Here is a 20,543-nt window from a genome sequence, read left to right on the forward strand (position 1 = left end):
CACATCCAGGGTTTTCTGCCATCTTTCCAGTTTATTTCCATCAGTTCCTGAGCTCGGGGTGGGCACGGGGGGAACTTTTAGGATTTCTTCTGTTGGCGACCTGGGGGCAGAGAAAAGGGGGGGGACACAGCTGGGACCCCAAATTCCTCCCAGGGGACACTTGGGGACACCTGGTGACCCCTTGGGGACACCTGGGGACACTCCCGGAGCTCCTCAGAGCGGATGGGACAAACCTGGGACCCCAAATCCCCCCCTGGTGACACCTGGTGACCTTTGGGGACACTCGGTGACCCCAGGTGACCCTTGGGGACCCTCGGGGACACTCACGGAGCTCCTTTTAAGGTGGGTTCAGCTCTGGGACCCCAAATCCCCCCCTGGTGACACCTGGTGACCTTTGGGGACACTTGGGGACCTTTGGGCACCCTCGGTGGCCCTCAGTGACCTTCAGTTACCCCAGGTGACCCTTGGGGACCCTCAGTGACCCCAGGTGACCCTCAGTGACCCTTGAGGACCCCAGGTGACCCTCGGTGACCCTTGGTGACCCTTGGGGACCCTCGGTGACCCCTGGTGACCCCAGGTGACCCTCAGTGACCCTTGGTGGCCCTGGGGACCTTCAGTGACCCTCAGTTACCCCAGGTGACCCATGGTGACCCTCAGTGACCCTCGGTGACCCCTGGTGACCCCAGGTGACCCTCAGTGACCCTTGGTGGCCCTGGGGACCTTCAGTGACCCTCAGTTACCCCAGGTGACCCCAGGTGACCCTCGGTGACCCCAGGTGACCCCAGGTGACCCCGGGTGACCCCAGGTGGCCCTCGGTGACGCTGGGGACACTCACGGAGCTCGTTGTTGCGGGTGAGGGCGGCGGCGGCGCGCGCCCGCGGGCCCTGCAGGGTGAAGGTGTAACCGAGGCGCAGCAGGGACGGGCAGCGCTCCAGGGTGGCCGCCATGGCCATCTCCACCGTGTCCCCGAGGCGCTGGCACTGCGCAGGGGACACCGTCATCGTCATTGTCAATGTCATCGTCACTGTCATCGTCATTGTCATTGTGATTGTCATTGTCACCCCCCAGCAGGGACGGGCAGCGCTCCAGGGTGGCCGCCATGGCCATCTCCACCGTGTCCCCGAGGCGCTGGCACTGCGCAGGGGACATGGGACACACTGTCATTGTCATTGTCACCACCCCTGGTGTCCCCCAGTGTCCCGCCTGTCCGTGTCCCCGTCCCCGTCCCTGTCCCCATCCCTGTCCCTGTCCCTGTCCCCGTCCGTGTCACCTGGTTGTCCACTCTGAGCTCGGTCAGCGAGGGGCACTGCCCCACGGCCCCCAGCACTCTCATTGTCATTGTCATTGTCATTGTCCCCGTCCGTGTCACCTGGTTGTCCACTCTGAGCTCGGTCAGCGAGGGGCACTGCCCCACGGCCCCCAGCACTCTCATTGTCATTGTCATTGTCATTGTCCCCGTCCGTGTCACCTGGTTGTCCACTCTGAGCTCGGTCAGCGAGGGGCACTGCCCCACGGCCCCCAGCACTCTCATTGTCATTGTCATTGTCCCCGTCCGTGTCACCTGGTTGTCCACCCTGAGCTCGGTCAGCGAGGGGCACTGCCCCACGGCCCCCAGCACTCTCATTGTCATTGTCATTGTCATTGTCCCCGTCCGTGTCACCTGGTTGTCCACTCTGAGCTCGGTCAGCGAGGGGCACTGCCCCACGGCCCCCAGCACTCTCATTGTCATTGTCATTGTCATTGTCCCCGTCCGTGTCACCTGGTTGTCCACCCTGAGCTCGGTCAGCGAGGGGCACTGCCCCACGGCCCCCAGCACTCTCATTGTCATTGTCCCCGTCCGTGTCACCTGGTTGTCCACCCTGAGCTCGGTCAGCGAGGGGCACTGCCCCACGGCCCCCAGCACTCTCATTGTCATTGTCATTGTCCCCGTCCGTGTCACCTGGTTGTCCACCCTGAGCTCGGTCAGCGAGGGGCACTGCCCCACGGCCCCCAGCACTCTCATTGTCATTGTCCCCGTCCGTGTCACCTGGTTGTCCACCCTGAGCTCGGTCAGCGAGGGGCACTGCCCCACGGCCCCCAGCACTCTCATTGTCATTGTCATTGTCATTGTCCCCGTCCGTGTCACCTGGTTGTCCACTCTGAGCTCGGTCAGCGAGGGGCACTGCCCCACGGCCCCCAGCACTCTCATTGTCATTGTCATTGTCATTGTCCCCGTCCGTGTCACCTGGTTGTCCACCCTGAGCTCGGTCAGCGAGGGGCACTGCCCCACGGCCCCCAGCACTCTCATTGTCATTGTCGTTGTCCCCGTCCGTGTCACCTGGTTGTCCACTCTGAGCTCGGTCAGCGAGGGGCACTGCCCCACGGCCCCCAGCACTCTCATTGTCATTGTCATTGTCCCCGTCCGTGTCACCTGGTTGTCCACCCTGAGCTCGGTCAGCGAGGGGCACTGCCCCACGGCCCCCAGCACTCTCATTGTCATTGTCATTGTCCCCGTCCGTGTCACCTGGTTGTCCACTCTGAGCTCGGTCAGCGAGGGGCACTGCCCCACGGCCCCCAGCACTCTCATTGTCATTGTCATTGTCATTGTCCCCGTCCGTGTCACCTGGTTGTCCACCCTGAGCTCGGTCAGCGAGGGGCACTGCCCCACGGCCCCCAGCACTCTCATTGTCATTGTCATTGTCATTGTCCCCGTCCGTGTCACCTGGTTGTCCACTCTGAGCTCGGTCAGCGAGGGGCACTGCCCCACGGCCCCCAGCACTCTCATTGTCATTGTCATTGTCATTGTCCCCGTCCGTGTCACCTGGTTGTCCACTCTGAGCTCGGTCAGCGAGGGGCACTGCCCCACGGCCCCCAGCACTCTCATTGTCATTGTCATTGTCATTGTCCCCGTCCGTGTCACCTGGTTGTCCACTCTGAGCTCGGTCAGCGAGGGGCACTGCCCCACGGCCCCCAGCACTCTCATTGTCATTGTCATTGTCATTGTCCCCGTCCGTGTCACCTGGTTGTCCACCCTGAGCTCGGTCAGCGAGGGGCACTGCCCCACGGCCCCCAGCACTCTCATTGTCATTGTCATTGTCATTGTCATTGTCCCCGTCCGTGTCACCTGGTTGTCCACTCTGAGCTCGGTCAGCGAGGGGCACTGCCCCACGGCCCCCAGCACTCTCATTGTCATTGTCATTGTCATTGTCATTGTCCCCGTCCGTGTCACCTGGTTGTCCACTCTGAGCTCGGTCAGCGAGGGGCACTGCCCCACGGCCCCCAGCACTCTCATTGTCATTGTCATTGTCATTGTCCCCGTCCGTGTCACCTGGTTGTCCACTCTGAGCTCGGTCAGCGAGGGGCACTGCCCCACGGCCCCCAGCACTCTCATTGTCATTGTCATTGTCATTGTCCCCGTCCGTGTCACCTGGTTGTCCACTCTGAGCTCGGTCAGCGAGGGGCACTGCCCCACGGCCCCCAGCACTCTCATTGTCATTGTCATTGTCATTGTCCCCGTCCGTGTCACCTGGTTGTCCACTCTGAGCTCGGTCAGCGAGGGGCACTGCCCCACGGCCCCCAGCACTCTCATCATCCCGGCGCTGGTGATGAAGTTGGACTCCAGGTTGAGGCTCTGCAGGCTCCGGTTCTGCTCCAGCATCTCGGCCACCGCCTGGGGACACCAGGGTGACACCACTGTCACCGCCTGGGGACACCACGGTGACACCACTGCCACCGCCTGGGGACACCAGGGTGACACCACTGTCACCGCCTGGGGACACCGGGGTGACACCAAAGGGACACCACTGCCACCGCCTGGGGACACCAGAGTGACACCACTGTCACCGCCTGGGGACACCGGGGTGACACCAAAGGGACACCACTGCCACCGCCTGGGGACACCAGGGTGACACCACTGTCACCGCCTGGGGACACCAGGGTGACACCAAAGGGACACCACTGTCACCGCCTGGGGACACCAGGGTGACACCAAAGGGACACCACTGTCACCGCCTGGGGACACCAGAGTGACACCACTGCCACCGCCTGGGGACACCAGGGTGACACCGAAGGGACACCACTGTCACCGCCTGGGGACACCGGGGTGACACCAAAGGGACACCACTGCCACCGCCTGGGGACACCAGAGTGACACCACTGCCACCGCCTGGGGACACCAGGGTGACACCACTGCCACCGCCTGGGGACACCAGGGTGACACCAAAGGGACACCACTGTCGCCGCCTGGGGACACCAGGGTGACACCGAAGGGACACCACTGTCACCGCCTGGGGACACCGGGGTGACACCAAAGGGACACCACTGCCACCGCCTGGGGACACCAGAGTGACACCACTGCCACCGCCTGGGGACACCACGGTGACACCACTGCCACCGCCTGGGGACACCAAGGTGACACCAAAGGGACACCACTGCCACCGCCTGGGGACACCGGGGTGACACCACTGCCACCGCCTGGGGACACCAGGGTGACACCAAAGGGACACCACTGTCACCGCCTGGGGACACCGGGGTGACACCGGCGTCACCAGCGTGGCACCGTGGGGACACCACCCTTGGTGTCCCGGGGGTGCGGGGCCCGGCACGGGGTGGGGACACGGGGGACACGGGCAGGGAGCGTCCCCAGCCCACGCGGGGACACCTGGGGACGCGTGGGGACTCACGTTGGCCACGAGGTCGTTGCTGCGCGTGGCCACCAGGCTGAGGCTGCGCACGTGCGTGTTGGCCTGGATGGCCTGGCAGATGGCCTCGAGCGTGGGGACCGGGACGTCCTGGGGACACGGGGACACGGGGTCACCGCGGGGCTGGGGGGGGAGCTGTCGCCCTGGGGACACCTTGGGGACAGGGACCACCCGCCTGGGGACACCTTGGATGGGACCCACCACCCTGACACCATCTGGGGACCCCTGGGGACACCTCGGGGACCCACTGGGGACACCTTGGGGACACCCCAGGGTTACCCAGGACCCCTGGGGACACCTCGGGGACACGCTGGGGACACACTGGGGTTACCCAGGACCCCTGGGGACATGCTGGGGACCCTCAGGGACACGCTGGGGACACCTCGGGGACACACTGGGGACACCTCAGGGTTACCCAGGACCCCTGGGGACACCTTGGGGACACACTGGGGACACCTCAGGGTTACCCAGGACCCCTGGGGACACCTTGGGGACACACTGGGGACACCTTGGGGACACACTGGGGACACCCCAGGGTTACCCAGGACCCCTAGGGACACCTTGGGGACACGCTGGGGTTACCCAGGACCCCTGGGGACACACTGGGGACACCTTGGGGACACGCTGGGGACACCTCAGGGTTACCCAGGCCCCCTGAGGACCCTCGGGGACACCTTGGGGACATGCTGGGGTTACCCAGGACCCCTGGGGACAGCTCGGGGACAGCTCGGGGACAGCTCGGGGACACGCTGGGGACAGTGCCCGTGGGCTCACCTTGATGTTGTTGAGGTTGACGTCCTGCAGGCCGGGGTCGTTGTCCTGCAGCCGCTGCAGCGTCTCGGCCACGTCCGTGGGGTTGGGCGGCTCGTCCGGCACCGGCCGGTACCGGTCCGGCTGCACCACGCCTGGGACACCACGGGGACACGGGGACACCGAGGGGACACCGTGGGGACATGGGGACACCGTGGGGACACGGGGACACCGAGGGGACACCGAGGGGACACCGTGGGGACATGGGGACACCGTGGGGACAGCCATTTGTCCCCCTGTCCCCTGTCCCTGTCCCGTGTCCCTTTGTCCCTGCCCCTTCGTCACTCACTGTTGATGCCCTGTCCCGTGTCCCATGTCCCCCTGTCCCCTGTGTCCCCCTGTCCCCTGTGTCCCGTGTCCCCTGTCCCCTGTCCCCAGTGTCCCCTGTGTCCCCTGTGTCCCCTGTGTCCCCAGTGTCCCCTGTGTCCCCCTGTCCCCTGTGTCCCCAGTGTCCCCTGTGTCCCCCTGTCCCCTGTCCCCCGTGTCCCCGTCACTCACTGTTGATGCCCTCGGTGTTGCAGATGTTCCCGCTGCAGATGGCGTCGTAGTACTGCTTGTTACTCATCAGCGTGTACATGCCCAGGATGGCTGTGGGGACACGGGGTGACATCGGGGACACCGGGGACATCGGGGACACCGGGGACATCGGGGACACGGGGTGACATCGGGGACATCGGGGACACCGGGGGTCGCAGGGGGCGCAGGACCCCGCTGTCCCCTCGGGGTGGTGGCACTGGGCCTGAGGGTGGGGTCAGGGCTGCTTTGAGAGGGGACCAAGTGTGACACTGCAGGACAAGGTGGGTGACACTCAGGTGTGACACAGGGACGTGTGTGACACTCAGGTGTGACACGCTGTGACACTCAGGTGTGGCAGCGGTGTGTGTGACACTCAGGTGTGACACGCTGTGACACTCAGGTGTGGCAGGGGTGTGTGTGACACTCAGGTGTGACACGCTGTGACACTCAGGTGTGGCAGGGGTGTGTGTGACACTCAGGTGTGACACGCTGTGACACTCAGGTGTGGCAGGGGTGTGTGTGACACTCAGGTGTGACACGCTGTGACACTCAGGTGTGGCAGGGGTGTGTCTGACACTCAGGTGTGACACGCTGTGACACTCAGGTGTGGCAGCGGTGTGTGTGACACTCAGGTGTGACACGCTGTGACACTCAGGTGTGGCAGGGGTGTATGTGACACTCAGGTGTGACACGCTGTGACACTCAGGTGTGGCAGGGGTGTGTGTGACACTCAGGTGTGACACGCTGTGACACTCAGGTGTGGCAGGGGTGTGTCTGACACTCAGGTGTGACACGCTGTGACACTCAGGTGTGGCAGGGGTGTGTGTGACACTCAGGTGTGACACGCTGTGACACTCAGGTGTGGCACGCTGTGACACTCAGGTGTGGCAGCGGTGTGTGTGACACTCAGGTGTGACACGCTGTGACACTCAGGTGTGGCAGCGGTGTGTGTGACACTCAGGTGTGACACGCTGTGACACTCAGGTGTGGCAGGGGTGTGTCTGACACTCAGGTGTGACACGCTGTGACACTCAGGTGTGGCAGCGGTGTGTGTGACAGGCGTGTGACACTCAGGTGACACGCGGCTGCCCCAGGGACAGCGTTACCCCGGGCCGAGGCCGCTCCAGCTGCCGATCCCGGCCCCGCGCGGATCCCGGCCTGCGCAGAGCCTGGCATCGTTCCCATCCCAATCCCATGGAAATCCCACCCCAACCCACCCCATCTCGTCCTGATCCCATGGAAATCCCGTCCTGATCCCATGAGATCCCATCCCATCACACTCCATGGAAATCCCACCCCATGGAAATCCCGTCCTGATCCCGTGAGATCCCATCCCATCCCATCCTTTACAAATCCCACCCCCATTCCAAGCCCATCCCTGTCCCCATTCCCAATCCCAGTCCCCTCAGACCCACCGTTGATGTCACACATCCCATCCCTGTCCCCATCCCTGTCCCCATCCCTGTCCCACCCACCGGCGATGTCACACATCTCGGCGTCGGTGGCGTTGGCCAGCGCCTCCTCCAGCTCCGGCTCCAGCGTCACCTGCTCCTCCCCCGGCAGCGCCGGGGCCACCTCCTTGGGGACAAACGGCTTCCCTGGGGACACACGGGGACATGGGGACACTGGGCATGGGGACATGGGGACACACGGCTTCCCTGGGGACACACGGGGACATGGGGACACTGGGCATGGGGACACTGGGCATGGGGACAAACGGCTTTGGTGGCACTACCAGGGGCAGCACTGCCGGGGGTGGTGACACTGCCAGGGCTGGTGACACTGTCAGAGGTGGCACTGCCGGGGGGGTGACACTGTCAGGGGTGGTGACACTGCCAGGGCTGGTGACACTGCCAGGGCTGGTGGCCGTGCCCGGGGCTGGCGGGGGCCCAGCTCGCCCAGGACACCCGAGCCGCTGGCGAGGCCGAGCTAAATATACCCGAGCCTGAGGGCCCTGTCCCCTCAGTGTCCCCTCAGTGTCCCCTCAGTGTCCCCTCAGTGTCCCCAGCCTGTTCCCACGCTGTCCCCACGCTGTCCCCGCTGTCCCCAGACCTTTTTTCTCCCCAGTGAACGGCACAAGGTCCTGGTGCTCCCTGGCCGTGCTGCAGGAAGTGTCCCTGTCCCCCTCAATGCTGTCCCCACGCTGTCCCCACTGTCCCCACGCTGTCTCTGCTGTCCCCACGCTGTCCACGCTGTCCCCACGCTGTCTCTGCTGTCCCCACGCTGTCCCCACTGTCCCCATGCTGTCCCCGCTGTCCCCAGACCTTTCTTCTCCCCGGTGAAGGGTACGAGGTCCTGGCACCTCCACCTGCTGCCTCTCCAGGTGCTGCAGGAGCACATCCCTGTGCCCCTCAGCGTCCCCTGGCTGTGTCCCTCAGTGTCCCCACGCTGTCCCCACGCTGTCCCCACTGTCCCCACGCTGTCCCCAGGCTGTCCCCAGGCTGTCCCCGCCGTCCCCAGACCTTTCTTCTCGCCGGTGAAGGGCACGAGGTCGTGGCGCTCCTCGGCCTCCAGCGCCTGCCGCTCCAGGTGCTGCAGCAGCGCCTCCCTGTCCAGGGGGCCCGTGGGGCTCTTCTGCGTCTGGTCCCGCTGTCGCAGCCCGGCGGGCAGCAGCACGTTCTGGGGACAAGGCCCGCGTCACCTCGGCGGGGCTGTCCCCCCTCCCCGGGGCTGTCCCGTCCCCTCCCCGGGGTCGCCGTGCCCACCTCGGGGTCCATCTCGGCCAGCTCGGCGTCCAGCTGCGCCAGCTCCTCCGGGGACAGCTCCCGCAGGATCTTGTCCTCGTCGATGTCGCGGTACTTCTCCAGCTCCTGGCGGTACGGCGTCATGGCCGCGGGGACCTGGGGACAGCGCCGTGTCACCGCCGGGACAGCGAGGGGACAGCGGGGGGACAGCGGGGACACGGGGGGACAGCGGGGGGACAGCGCCGTGTCACCGCCGGGACAGCGAGGGGACAGCGGGGGGACAGCGGGGACACGGGGGGACAGCGGGGGGACAGCGGGGACACGGCGGGGACAGCGGGGGGACAGCGGGGGGACAGCGGGGACACGGCGGGGACAGCGGGGGGACAGCGCCGTGTCACCGCCGGGACAGCGGGGGGACAGCGGGGACACGGCGGGGACAGCGGGGGGACAGCGCCGTGTCACCGCCGGGACAGCGAGGGGACAGCGGGGGGACAGCGGGGACACGGGGGGACAGCGGGGGGACAGCGGGGACACGGGGAGACAGCGAGGGGACAGCGCGGTGGCACTGCTGGGACAGCGGGGACACGTGGGGACACGGGGGGACAGCGAGGGGCCAGTGGGGTGGCACTGCTGGGGGCACCGCTGGGACACGGGGGGGATACGCGGGGGACAGCGAGGGGACACCGCGGGACACGGGGGGACAGCGGGGTGACAATGCTGGGACAGTGGGGACACGTGGGGACACGGGAGGACAGCAGGGTGGCACCGCTGGGACAGCGCAGGACAGTGGGGACACGTGGGGACACGCGGGGAACTCCGTGCCACCCCTTGGGGACACCGTGCCACCCTCTGCCGGGACAGCGCTTGGGGACACCGAGCACACGCCAAAAATTGTCCCCAACCTTTGTCACCTCCCAGGGTCACACCCCGCTCCGGCCCCCCCCAATTCCCGGCACCCCCCGGAGGTGACAAACCGCGGTGTCCCCAAATGTCGCCACCCCACAAACGCCACCGGCCGTGTCCCCAGATGTCGCCACCCCACAAACGCCACCGGCCGTGTCCCCAAGGCGGGGGGTGGGGACACACCTGCCCCGCCCCACCCCCCTCGGAGCGTGGGAATTCCTTTGGGAAGCGGCTCCGGGATCCCAAAAATCCCCAAATCTTTACGGCGGGAAGGGAGGGAGGGGGAGGTGACACCGCCACCACCCCCTTGGGGACATCGCGGGGCCGTACCTGGGGCCGATCCCAAAAGCGGGGCCCGATCCCAAAACGCCGACGCTGATCCCGCGAGCGATCCTCACGGCGATCCTCACGGCGATCCCGGATTCCCGGCGCCGATCCCGGAGCGCCCGGGGCCGATCCTAAGGGCGATCCCAAAAGCCGGGGCCGATCCCAAAGCTGTGGGGCCGCGCGGGGCATGAGATCAGCGCTTTATCGGGCCGGGAGGGGCGGATCGCGTGTCCCGGCCCTTATCGGGAACGGGGGGCCCCGCCCCGGCCCCAAAACCGCCGGGGGAAAGGGACGGCGGATCCTGCCCCGGTCCTGTTAATCCTAAAATTGTCTGACCCTAAAACCCGCCGGGGGAAAGGGACGGCGGATCCTGCCCCGGTCCTGTTAATCCTAAAATTGTCTGACCCTAAAAACCGCCGGGAGAAGGGACGGCGGATCCTGCCCCGGTCCTGTTAATCCTAAAATTGTCTGACCCTAAAACCCGCCGGGGGAAGGGACGGCGGATCCTGCCCCGGTCCTGTTAATCCTAAAATTGTCTGACCCTAAAAACCGCCGCGGGAAGGGACGGCGGATCCTGCCCCGGTCCTGTTAATCCTAAAACTGTCTGACCCTAAAACCCGCCGGGGAAAGGGACGGCGGATCCTGCCCCGGTCCTGTTAATCCTAAAACTGTCTGACCCTAAAACCTCTGGGGGAAAGGGACGGTGGATCCTGCCCCGGTCCTGTTAATCCTAAAACTGTCTGACCCTAAAACCCGCCGGGGGAAGGGACGGCGGATCCTGCCCCGGTCCTGTTAATCCTAAAATTGTCTGACCCTAAAACCCGCCGGGGGAAGGGACGGCGGATCCTGCCCCGGTCCTGTTAATCCTAAAACTGTCTGACCCTAAAACCTCTGGGGGAAAGGGACGGCGGATCCTGCCCCGGTCCTGTTAATCCTAAAATTGTCTGACCCTAAAAACCGCCGCGGGAAGGGACGGCGGATCCTGCCCCGGTCCTGTAAACCCTGCAAGGCTCCGACCCCAAAACCCGCCAGGAAAAGGGAGAGGATCCTTCCCCGGTCCTGTTAATCCTAAAATTGTCCGACCCTAAAACCCGCCTGGGGAAGGGACGGCGGATCCTGCCCCGGTCCTGTTAATCCTAAAACTGTCTGACCCTAGAACCCGCCGGTGGAAGGGAGCAGATCCTTCCCAAATCCCATAAATCCGACCCCAAAAACCGCCGGGGGAAAGGGATGGCGGATCCTTCCCCGATCCTGTTAATCCTAAAATTGTCTGACCCCAAAACCCGCCGGGAAAAAGGGTGTGGATCCTTCCCAAATCCCATAAATCCGACCCCAAAAACCACCGGGAAAAGGGAGAGTGGATTCTTCCCCGATCCTGTTAATCCTAAAATTATCTGACCCTAAAAACCGCTGGGGGAAAGGGACAGCGGATCCTTCCCCGATCCTATAAATCCAAATGGGGTTTGGGGGAGCTGGGAGCGAATTTTGTGGGGTCTTCCGGAAAAGGGGATCCCTAAAACTCTATTTTGGGATTTTCTGGGAAAAAGAGATGCCATCAACCGTTCGTTTATTGTAGGGTCTCCTGGAAAATCAAGGGTTCACGAGCTTTGTTTATTGTAGGGTTTCCTGGGAAAAAAGGGATCCCACCCCGTGTTTTCTGCAGGATTTCCCAGGAAAAGGGGATCCCACCCTGTATTTTCTATAGGATTTCCCAGGAAAAGGGGCTTCCGCCCCATATTTCTGTAGGATCTCCTGGAAAAGGGGGATCCCACCCCACAATTCTGTAGGATTTCCCACTACCCCACACAAACCAACCCCCAACTCCACTTTATTCCCTCCACCAACACCCCTGGTGAAAAGTGACCCCCCCCCAAAAAAACCCCACTCTGGGTGATCCCATATCCCTAAATCCCAAACCCCAATACCCCAGTATCCCAAATCCCAATATCCTGGCACCCCGATACCCCAAATCCCGGGATTTCAGGCACTGGGGTCACTTGATGACGATTTTTTGGTGTCCTGGGCAGGAGTCCCTCAATAAACCCATCGCTGCTGACGACCTCAACACCTCAACATCCCGACACCACTGAATCCCTAAATCCCAACATCCCCAAATCCCAAATCCCAATATCCTGGCGCCCCAATATCCCCCAATCCCAGGGTTTCTGGCACTGGGAACACCTGGTTTGATGACGATTTTGCGCCGCTCTCGACGGGCGCCGCTCAACAAAACCATCGCTCCAGACGATCCCATCTCTCAAACACTGAAATCCCAATATCCCAATACCCCAATACTCCCAAATCCCAACACCCTAAAATCCCAAATCCCAATATCCTGGCGCCCCAATATCCCCCAATCCCAGAGTTTCAGGCACTGGGAACACTTGGTTTGATGACGATTCTGCGCTGCTCTCGACAGGCGCTGCTCACCACAACCATCGCTGCGGATCATCCCATCTCCCAAACTCTGAAATCCCAATATCCCAATACTTCCAAATCCCAATATCCCAACACCCCAATATCCCTGAATCCCAACACCCCAACATCCCCCAATCCCAGGGTTTCAGGCACTGGGAACACTTGGTTTGATGACGATTCTGTGCCGCTCTCGACGGGCGCCGCTCAACAAAACCATCGCTCCAGACAATCCCATCTCTCAAACTCTGAAATCCCAATATTCCAATACTTCCAAATCCCAATATCCCAACACCCCAACATCCCCCAATCCCAGGGTTTCAGGCACTGGGAACACTTGGTTTGATGACGATTTTGCGCCGCTCTCGACGGGCGCTGCTCAACAAAACCATCGCTCCAGACAATCCCATCTCTCAAACTCTGAAATCCCAATATTCCAATACTTCCAAATCCCAATATCCCAACACCCCAACATCCCCCAATCCCAGGGTTTCAGGCACTGGGAACACTTGGTTTGATGACGATTTTGCGCCGCTCTCGACGGGCGCTGCTCAACAAAACCATCGCTCCAGACAATCCCATCTCTCAAACACTGAAATCCCAATATCCCAATACCCCAATACTCCCAAATCCCAACACCCTAAAATCCCAAATCCCAATATCCTGGCGCCCCAATATTCCCCAATCCCAGAGTTTCAGGCACTGGGAACACTTGGTTTGATGACGATTCTGCGCTGCTCTCGACAGGCGCCGCTCACCACAACCATCGCTGCGGATCATCCCATCTCCCAAACTCTGAAATCCCAATATCCCAATACTTCCAAATCCCAATATCCCAACACCCCTAAATCCCAGTCTCCCAATACCCCAATATCCCCCAATCCCAGGGTTTCAGGCACTGGAACACTTGGTTTGATGATGATTTTGCGCCGCTCTCGACGGGCGCCACTCAACAAAACCATCGCTCCAGACAATCCCATCTCTCAAACACTGAAATCCCAATACTCCCAAATCCCAAAGCTACCAAATCCCAATATCCCAACACCCCAATATCCCCGAATCCCAACACCCCAACATCCCCCAATCCCAGGGTTTCAGGCACCGGGAACACCTGGTTTGATGACGATTTTACGCCGCTCTCGACGGGCGCCTCTCGCCACAACCGTCACCTCCGTCAACCGCAATATCCCAACACCCCATAATCTGGGAAACGCCCGGATTTCAGGCGCTGGGCACGCTCTGTTTGATGACGATTTTCTGCCTGCCCGGCCTGGCCCCGGCGCTCTCGGTGCCCCCCGCCATGGCGGCGGCGGCGGCGGCGCTGGGCAGCCCGTGGGCGGTGATGTATTTCCTGTAGGCCTCGCGGATGATGCGGAAGGCCCGGGCGTTGGAGTAGGGGATGTCGGTGATGGGGTCGCGGTAGAGCGCCGGTTTGTGGGTGACGGGGCACAGCTCCCGCACCGGCAGCCGCGGCGGTTTGGATTTGGGGAAGCAGCGCTCGAAGGTGGCGTCGTCGCTGAAGGAGATGAAGGTGCGCGAGCATTTCGCCGGGGGGAACGGGGAGCTGGTGGTGCTGGTGGCGGTGGGGTGGGAGTCGGGGTCCAGCCTGGAACGAGGGTGGGAGTCACGGGGTGGGGTGGGGTGGGGGAACGCAGCCGGGGGAGATAAGGGGTTTGGGGTGGCGGCTGAAAAATCGGGATTGCAGTGGGGTTTGGGGCTTCAAAAGTGATTCTGCAATGGGGGATTGGGGTGTTGGCTCGAGAATTGGGATTGCAGTGGGGTTTGGGGCCTCGAAAGTGATTCTGCAATGGGGGATTTGGGGTATTGGCTCGAGAATTGGGATTGCAGTGGGGTTTGGGCCTCGAAAGTGATTCTGCAATGGGGGATTTGGGGTATTGGCTCGAGAATTGGGATTGCAGTGGGGTTTGGGGCCTCAAAAGTGATTCTGCAATGGAGGATTTGGGATCTCCGAAGTGATTCAGCAATGGGGGGTTGGGATGTTGGGGTTTGGGGTATTGGCTCGAGAATTGGGATTCCAGTGGGGTTTGGGGCCTCAAAAGTGATTCTGCAATGGGGATTGGGGTGTTGGGGTGGTGCTCAAGAATTGGGATTATTCCAGTGGGGTTTGGGGCCTCAAAAGTGATTCTGCAATGGGGATTTGGGGTGTTGGCTCGAGAATTGGGATTATTGCAGTGGGGTTTGGGGCCTCAAAAGTGATTCTGCAATGGAGGATTTGGGGTGTTGGCTCGAGAATTGGGATTATTGCAGTGGGGTTTGGGGCCTCGAAAAGTGTGACACCAATGGGGGATTTGGGGTTTGGGGTGTTGGCTAAAAACTGGGATTCCAGTGCGGTTTGGGGCCTCAAAATTTGCTTTTCCCCGTGGGGTTTGGGAGCCCCAAGTTGGTACCAAACCCTTCTTTTCCCACAGGATTTGGGGCTCCACAGTGCTTTTCCCTCTCCAAGCCAGGACAGAACCAAGGGACAGCCCCAGGTCGGGATTCAGCGCCCAAATCCACCCCCCAAACCCGGAATTTTGGGATCTGGGAGCTGTCCGATCCCTCTGGTCGGGATTCAACACCCAAATCCACCCCCAAACCGGAATTTTGGGATCTGGGAGCTGCCCAGGCTCTGTGGTCGGGATTCAACACCCAAATCCAACCCCCAAACCCGGAATTTTGGGATCTGGGAGCTGCCCAGGCCCTGTGGTCGGGATTCAACACCCAAATCCACCCCCAAACCCGGAATTTTGGGATCTGGGAGCTGCCCAGGCCCTGTGGTCGGGATTCAACACCCAAATCCACCCCCCAAACCCGGGATTTTGGGATCTGGGAGCTGTCCAATCCCTCTGGTCGGGATTCAACACCCAAATCCACTCCCCAAACCCGGGATTTTGGGATCTGGGAGCTGTCCAAGCCCTCTGGTCGGGATTCAACACCCAAATCCACTCCCCAAACCCGGAATTTTGGGATCTGGGAGCTGCCCAGGCCCTGTGGTCGGGATTCAACACCCAAATCCACTCCCCAAACCCGGAATTTTGGGATCTGGGAGCTGCCCAGGCCCTGTGGTCGGGATTCAACACCCAAATCCACCCCCCAAACCCAGAATTTTGGGATCTGGGAGCAGCCCGATCCCTCTGGTCGGGATTCAACACCCAAATCCACCCCCCAAACCCGGAATTTTGGGATCTGGGAGCTGTCCAATCCCTCTGGTCGGGATTCAACACCCAAATCCACCCCCAAACCCGGAATTTTGGGATCTGGGAGCTGCCCAGGCTCTGTTGTCGGGATTCAACACCCAAATCCACCCCCAAACCCGGGATTTTGGGATCTGGGAGCTGCCCAGGCCCTGTGGTCGGGATTCAACACCCAAATCCACCCCCCAAACCCGGGATTTTGGGATCTGGGAGCTGCCCAGGCCCTGTGGTCGGGATTCAACACCCAAATCCACCCCCAAACCCGGAATTTTGGGATCTGGGAGCTGCCCAGGCCCTGTGGTCGGGATTCAACACCCAAATCCAACCCCCAAACCTGGAATTTTGGGATCTGGGAGCTGTCCAATCCCTCTGGTCGGGATTCAACACCCAAATCCACCCCCAAACCCGGGATTTTGGGATCTGGGAGCTGCCCAGGCCCTCTGGTCGGGATTCAACACCCAAATCCAACCCCCAAACCCGGAATTTTGGGATCTGGGAGCTGCCCGATCCCTCTGGTCGGGATTCAACACCCAAATCCACTCCCCAAACCCGGGATTTTGGGATCTGGGAGCTGTCCAATCCCTCTGGTCAGGATTCAACACCCAAATCCACCCCCCAAACCCGGGATTTTGGGATCTGGGAGCTGCCCAGGCCCTGTGGTCAGGATTCAACACCCAAATCCACCCCCCAAACCCGGGATTTTGGGATCTGGGAGCTGCCCAGGCCCTGTGGTCAGGATTCAACACCCAAATCCACCCCCCAAACCCGGGATTTTGGGATCTGGGAGCTGCCCAGCCCTGCGGAGCACTGCAGGGTCAGGATCGGGGACTGTGGGCGCTCACCCCTCGACGTCCACGGGGTCGTCGCGGCCGGGCTCGGGCAGCAGGGGCATGGTCAGGGACCAGTAACGGATCACGGGGCCCACGATCTTCCTCTTCTTCTGCACCTGCTTCTTCTTGTCGGCCTCCAGCCGCTCGTAGTTCTCTGGGGGCGGGAGCGGGAGTGGGAAGGGGGTCAGGGAACGGCCCACGCCAGCAGGGTGACGTTACAGGGTGCCAGGCCGGACCTCGGGCTCCCTGTGCCACTCCTGGGGTCCCTGCCCCATCCCCACTATCCCATTATCCCAGTATCCCATTATCCCATTCCCATTATCCCAGTATCCCATTATCCCATTATCCCAGTATCCCATTATCCCGGCATCCCACCCCGGCTGACCCAGGGAGCGCAGGTTGATCTCCTCGGTGATCTTGGCCCTGTCCCACTATCCCATTCCCACTATCCCATTCCCAGTATCCCATTATCCGAGTATCCCGTTATCCCATTATCCCCTTATCCCAGTATCCCATTATCCCGGCATCCCACCCCGGCTGACCCAGGAAGCGCAGGTTGATCTCCTCGGTGATCTTGGCCCTGTCCCACTATCACATTATCCCAGTATCCCATTATCCCAGTATCCCATTATCCCATTATCCCGGCATCCCACCCCGGCTGACCCAGGGAGCGCAGGTTGATCTCCTCGGTGATCTTGGCCCTGTCCCACTATCACATTATCCCAGTATCCCATTATCCCAGTATCCCATTATCCCATTATCCCGGCATCCCACCCCGGCTGACCCAGGAAGCGCAGGTTGATCTCCTCGGTGATCTTGGCCCTGTCCCAGCCCCATTCCCAGTATCCCATTCCCAGTATCCCATTATCCCATTCCCATTCCCACTATCCCATTATCCCATTATCCCAGTATCCCATCATCCCAGTATCCCATCATCCCAGTATCCCATTATCCCAGTATCCCATTATCCCAGTATCCCATTATCCCAGTATCCCATTATCCCGGCATCCCACCCCGGCTGACCCAGGGAGCGCAGGTTGATCTCCTTGGTGATCTTGGCCCTGTCCCATTATCCCATTCCCAGTATCCCATTATCCCATTATCCCAGTATCCCATTATCCCATCATCCCATTATCCCATTATCCCAGTATCCCATTCCCATTATCCCAGTATCCCAGTATCCCATTATCCCGGCACCCCACCCCGGCTGACCCAGGGAGCGCAGGTTGATCTCCTCGGTGATCTTGGCCCTGTCCCATTATCCCATTATCCCAGTATCCCATTATCCCAGTATCCCATTATCCCGGCATCCCACCCCGGCTGACCCAGGGAGCGCAGGTTGATCTCCTTGGTGATCTTGGCCCTGTCCCATTATCCCATTCCCAGTATCCCATTATCCCATTATCCCAGTATCCCATTATCCCATTATCCCAGTATCCCATTCCCATTATCCCAGTATCCCAGTATCCCATTATCCCGGCATCCCACCCCGGCTGACCCAGGGAGCGCAGGTTGATCTCCTCGGTGATCTTGGCCCTGTCCCATTATCCCATTCCCAGTATCCCATTATCCCAGTATCCCATTCCCATTATCCCATTATCCCAGTATCCCATTATCCCATTCCCATTCCCACTATCCCATTCCCAGTATCCCATTATCCCAGTATCCCATTCCCACTATCCCATTCCCAGTATCCCATTATCCCATTCCCATTCCCACTATCCCATTCCCAGTATCCCAGTATCCCATTATCCCATTATCCCAGTATCCCATTATCCCGGCATCCCACCCCGGCTGACCCAGGGAGCGCAGGTTGATCTCCTCGGTGATCTTGGCCTCCTCCAGCAGCTCCTCCTGGGTCAGGGGCCGCTCGTAGTTGGGGCCTCCCTTTTTCCTCTTGGATTGCACCTGGCGCTCCTGGAGCCGCAGGAACGTCTGCCGCGTGTGCTCCGTGGTGGACTGCCGCATGTGCTTCCGGCCTGCGACGGGAACGGATCACCCCGAGATCCCAGGGATCCCGGCCCTGGAGCACCGGGGCTCCTGCCGTGGCATCCCATTTCCAGCTGGGATCACCAGGAGATCCCTGAGATCCCCAGGGATCCCGACCCTGGAGCACTGGGGGTCCTGCCATGGGATCCCATTTCCAGCTGGGATCACCGGGAGATCCTTGAGATCCCCAGGGATCCCCGCCCTGGAGCACCGGGAGTCCTGCCATGGGATCCCATTTCCAGCGGGGATCACCCACAGATCCCCAGGGATCCCTTTCCCAGCCCCCAGAGCGGCAGGAGCTCCGTGAGAGGATCCCATTTCCAGCTGGGATCACCCACAGATCCCCAGGGATCCCGTTCGCAGCCCCCGGAGCGGCAGGAGCTCCGTGAGAGGATCCCATTTCCAGCTGGGATCACCAGGAGATCCCCTGAGATCCCTTTCCCAGCCCCCGGAGCGGCAGGAGCCCCGGGCAAGGATCCCGTTCCCAGCGGGGATCCCCCGGCCCCGCTCCCCGCCCGCGCCCAGCGCACACTCACTGTCTCCCACATCCTCCTGCAGCTCCAAGGGCGCGGATTTCACCTCCCTGCTCCTCTGGCCTCCTCCCCGCGCGCCCTCGGCCTTCTTGGCCCGCAGGCTCTTGAGCGGCTCCTGCGGGACACAGAGGGTTAAAACCCCCCTTCCCAAACCTCCGGCTTTTCCCGTTGTGTTTTTCCCCCCTCCCCGGGAATGGCCGGTACCCGGTACGCCTTGGTGAGGACGCGGCGGCGGCGCCGGGGCTCGGCCTCGTCCTGCTCCGAGCCCGGCTCGTCGCCCTCGTCGATGTCGAAGTCCGAGTCCACCTCGTCATCGCTGTCCGAGTGCTCCCCGCGGTACTCGTCGTCCCCGGATTCCTGTGGGAACGGCGGGAATGTTGGCAATGATGCTGGGAGTACGGGAACCCCCGTGAGGGATCCGCGCGCTGCTCGTTGTCTCCAGGCTCCTGTGGGATTCAGCGATTGACACCCGCGGAAGCGGCCCGAGGGACGCCGCTGGTGCCGGTTTTCCCTAAATCCCTGCGGGAGCGTCGGGAATGCGGCAGCGGGAAGCGTGCGCTCCCACCGAGGGATCGCCCTGGCGCTCCTGGTCGCCAGATTCCTGCGGGATCGCACAGGGACGGATCGACCGGGGGATCCCCACGGATGCCGAAAACCTCATCCCTGGATATCTCCACATTCCCCGGACATCCCCAGATTCCCAGGAAACCCCCACTGGGGGACCCCCATCTCCCTCACCGCCGCCTTCCCCTCACGTTTTCCCGCCACTGCCCTCCCGCCCCCTCAGAGCGCCGGGCCCGTCCCCGCCGGGCTCGCCCCGCTCCCCGCCGGCTCCGCGGCGCCTCCCGCCGCTCCGTGCCGGTGCCGCTCGCCTCGTTGAAGCCGCCGTAGGTGGTCTGGTAGAACTCGTCCTCCTCCTCGGCCTGCAGCAGCCCCGAGAGGCGATTCCCGGCCGTTCTCCGCGGGGCGCGGCCCTCGGCCAGGCTCATCTCGGCGCTCGGCTGAGCCGCCTGCCGGGACCGCCCGCACCGCCCCCGGGGAGGGGAGAGGGAGCGAGCGCAGAGCGATCGATGGGGAGAGGGAGGGCGACACCGCGCGGGAAATGGGGGGACGTGCGGGGTGACGTCATTGCGTGGGGTGATGTCATGGGATGGGGTGTGGGTTCTCTGTGACATCACGGGTCGAGTGTGTGCTCTGTGACGTCATAGGGCAGAGGCAGCAATGACAGCCTGCAGTGTGACATCGCGAGATGGGGACGTGTGCGCTCTGTGATATCACAGGGTGACCACACGCGTGTCCCATGACGTCACTGATTGGGGAATGTGGCGCCTAAGGAGGCTGCGTCGTGACGTCATTTTATGTGCTCGTATGACGTCACTGATCAACGTGACATCACCCACCATCACGTGACCCCCCGGGGGCGAATCCGAACGGGGAGGGGAGAACAGGGGGGGCGGTGGAGCCGAGCTGCGCATGCGCCGTGCGGGCCCGCCCGCGTGGCCCCCGCTCCCCCCATCGCCCGCGGCCGCGTGGGGCGCGCCGGGAGGGGCGGGGCTCAGCGCCAAATGGGGCGCGGTTTAGCATTAAACGGGGCGTGGCCACACGTGATTGGTGGGGCAACGCACGGAGGGGGCGCGTTTTAGGGTGGAGTGGGCGGGGTGGA

General features: G+C 62.2%; 2 protein-coding genes across 2 annotated transcripts; both read right to left on the minus strand.

Moving 5' to 3' along the window:
* Positions 1–14: 14 nt before the first annotated feature.
* Positions 15–11,374, minus strand: LOC136305798 (tropomodulin-4-like). Its single transcript, XM_066209109.1, has 10 exons — positions 9,923–11,374; positions 8,711–8,845; positions 8,468–8,624; positions 7,481–7,603; positions 5,988–6,077; positions 5,454–5,584; positions 4,662–4,769; positions 3,506–3,649; positions 836–980; positions 15–100 (listed from the first exon to the last, which is right to left on the minus strand). The coding sequence occupies exons 1-10, from the start codon at positions 10,106–10,108 to the stop codon at positions 78–80; spliced, it is 1,242 nt and encodes a 413-aa protein (XP_066065206.1). The 5' UTR covers positions 10,109–11,374; the 3' UTR covers positions 15–77.
* Positions 11,375–11,469: 95 nt separating this feature from the next.
* VPS72 (vacuolar protein sorting 72 homolog) lies at positions 11,470–19,878 on the minus strand. The gene is made up of 6 exons (XM_066209108.1): positions 19,753–19,878; positions 19,085–19,237; positions 18,884–18,995; positions 18,158–18,337; positions 16,371–16,512; positions 11,470–13,940 (listed from the first exon to the last, which is right to left on the minus strand). The coding sequence occupies exons 1-6, from the start codon at positions 19,867–19,869 to the stop codon at positions 13,556–13,558; spliced, it is 1,089 nt and encodes a 362-aa protein (XP_066065205.1). The 5' UTR covers positions 19,870–19,878; the 3' UTR covers positions 11,470–13,555.
* Positions 19,879–20,543: the final 665 nt, after the last annotated feature.

Source organism: Chamaea fasciata, unplaced genomic scaffold (assembly GCF_029207755.1).
Source record: "Chamaea fasciata isolate MVZ Bird 193981 ecotype frontalis unplaced genomic scaffold, bChaFas1.0.hap1 SCAF_663, whole genome shotgun sequence".
In the NCBI taxonomy this organism is placed as follows: Eukaryota; Metazoa; Chordata; class Aves; order Passeriformes; family Sylviidae; genus Chamaea; species Chamaea fasciata.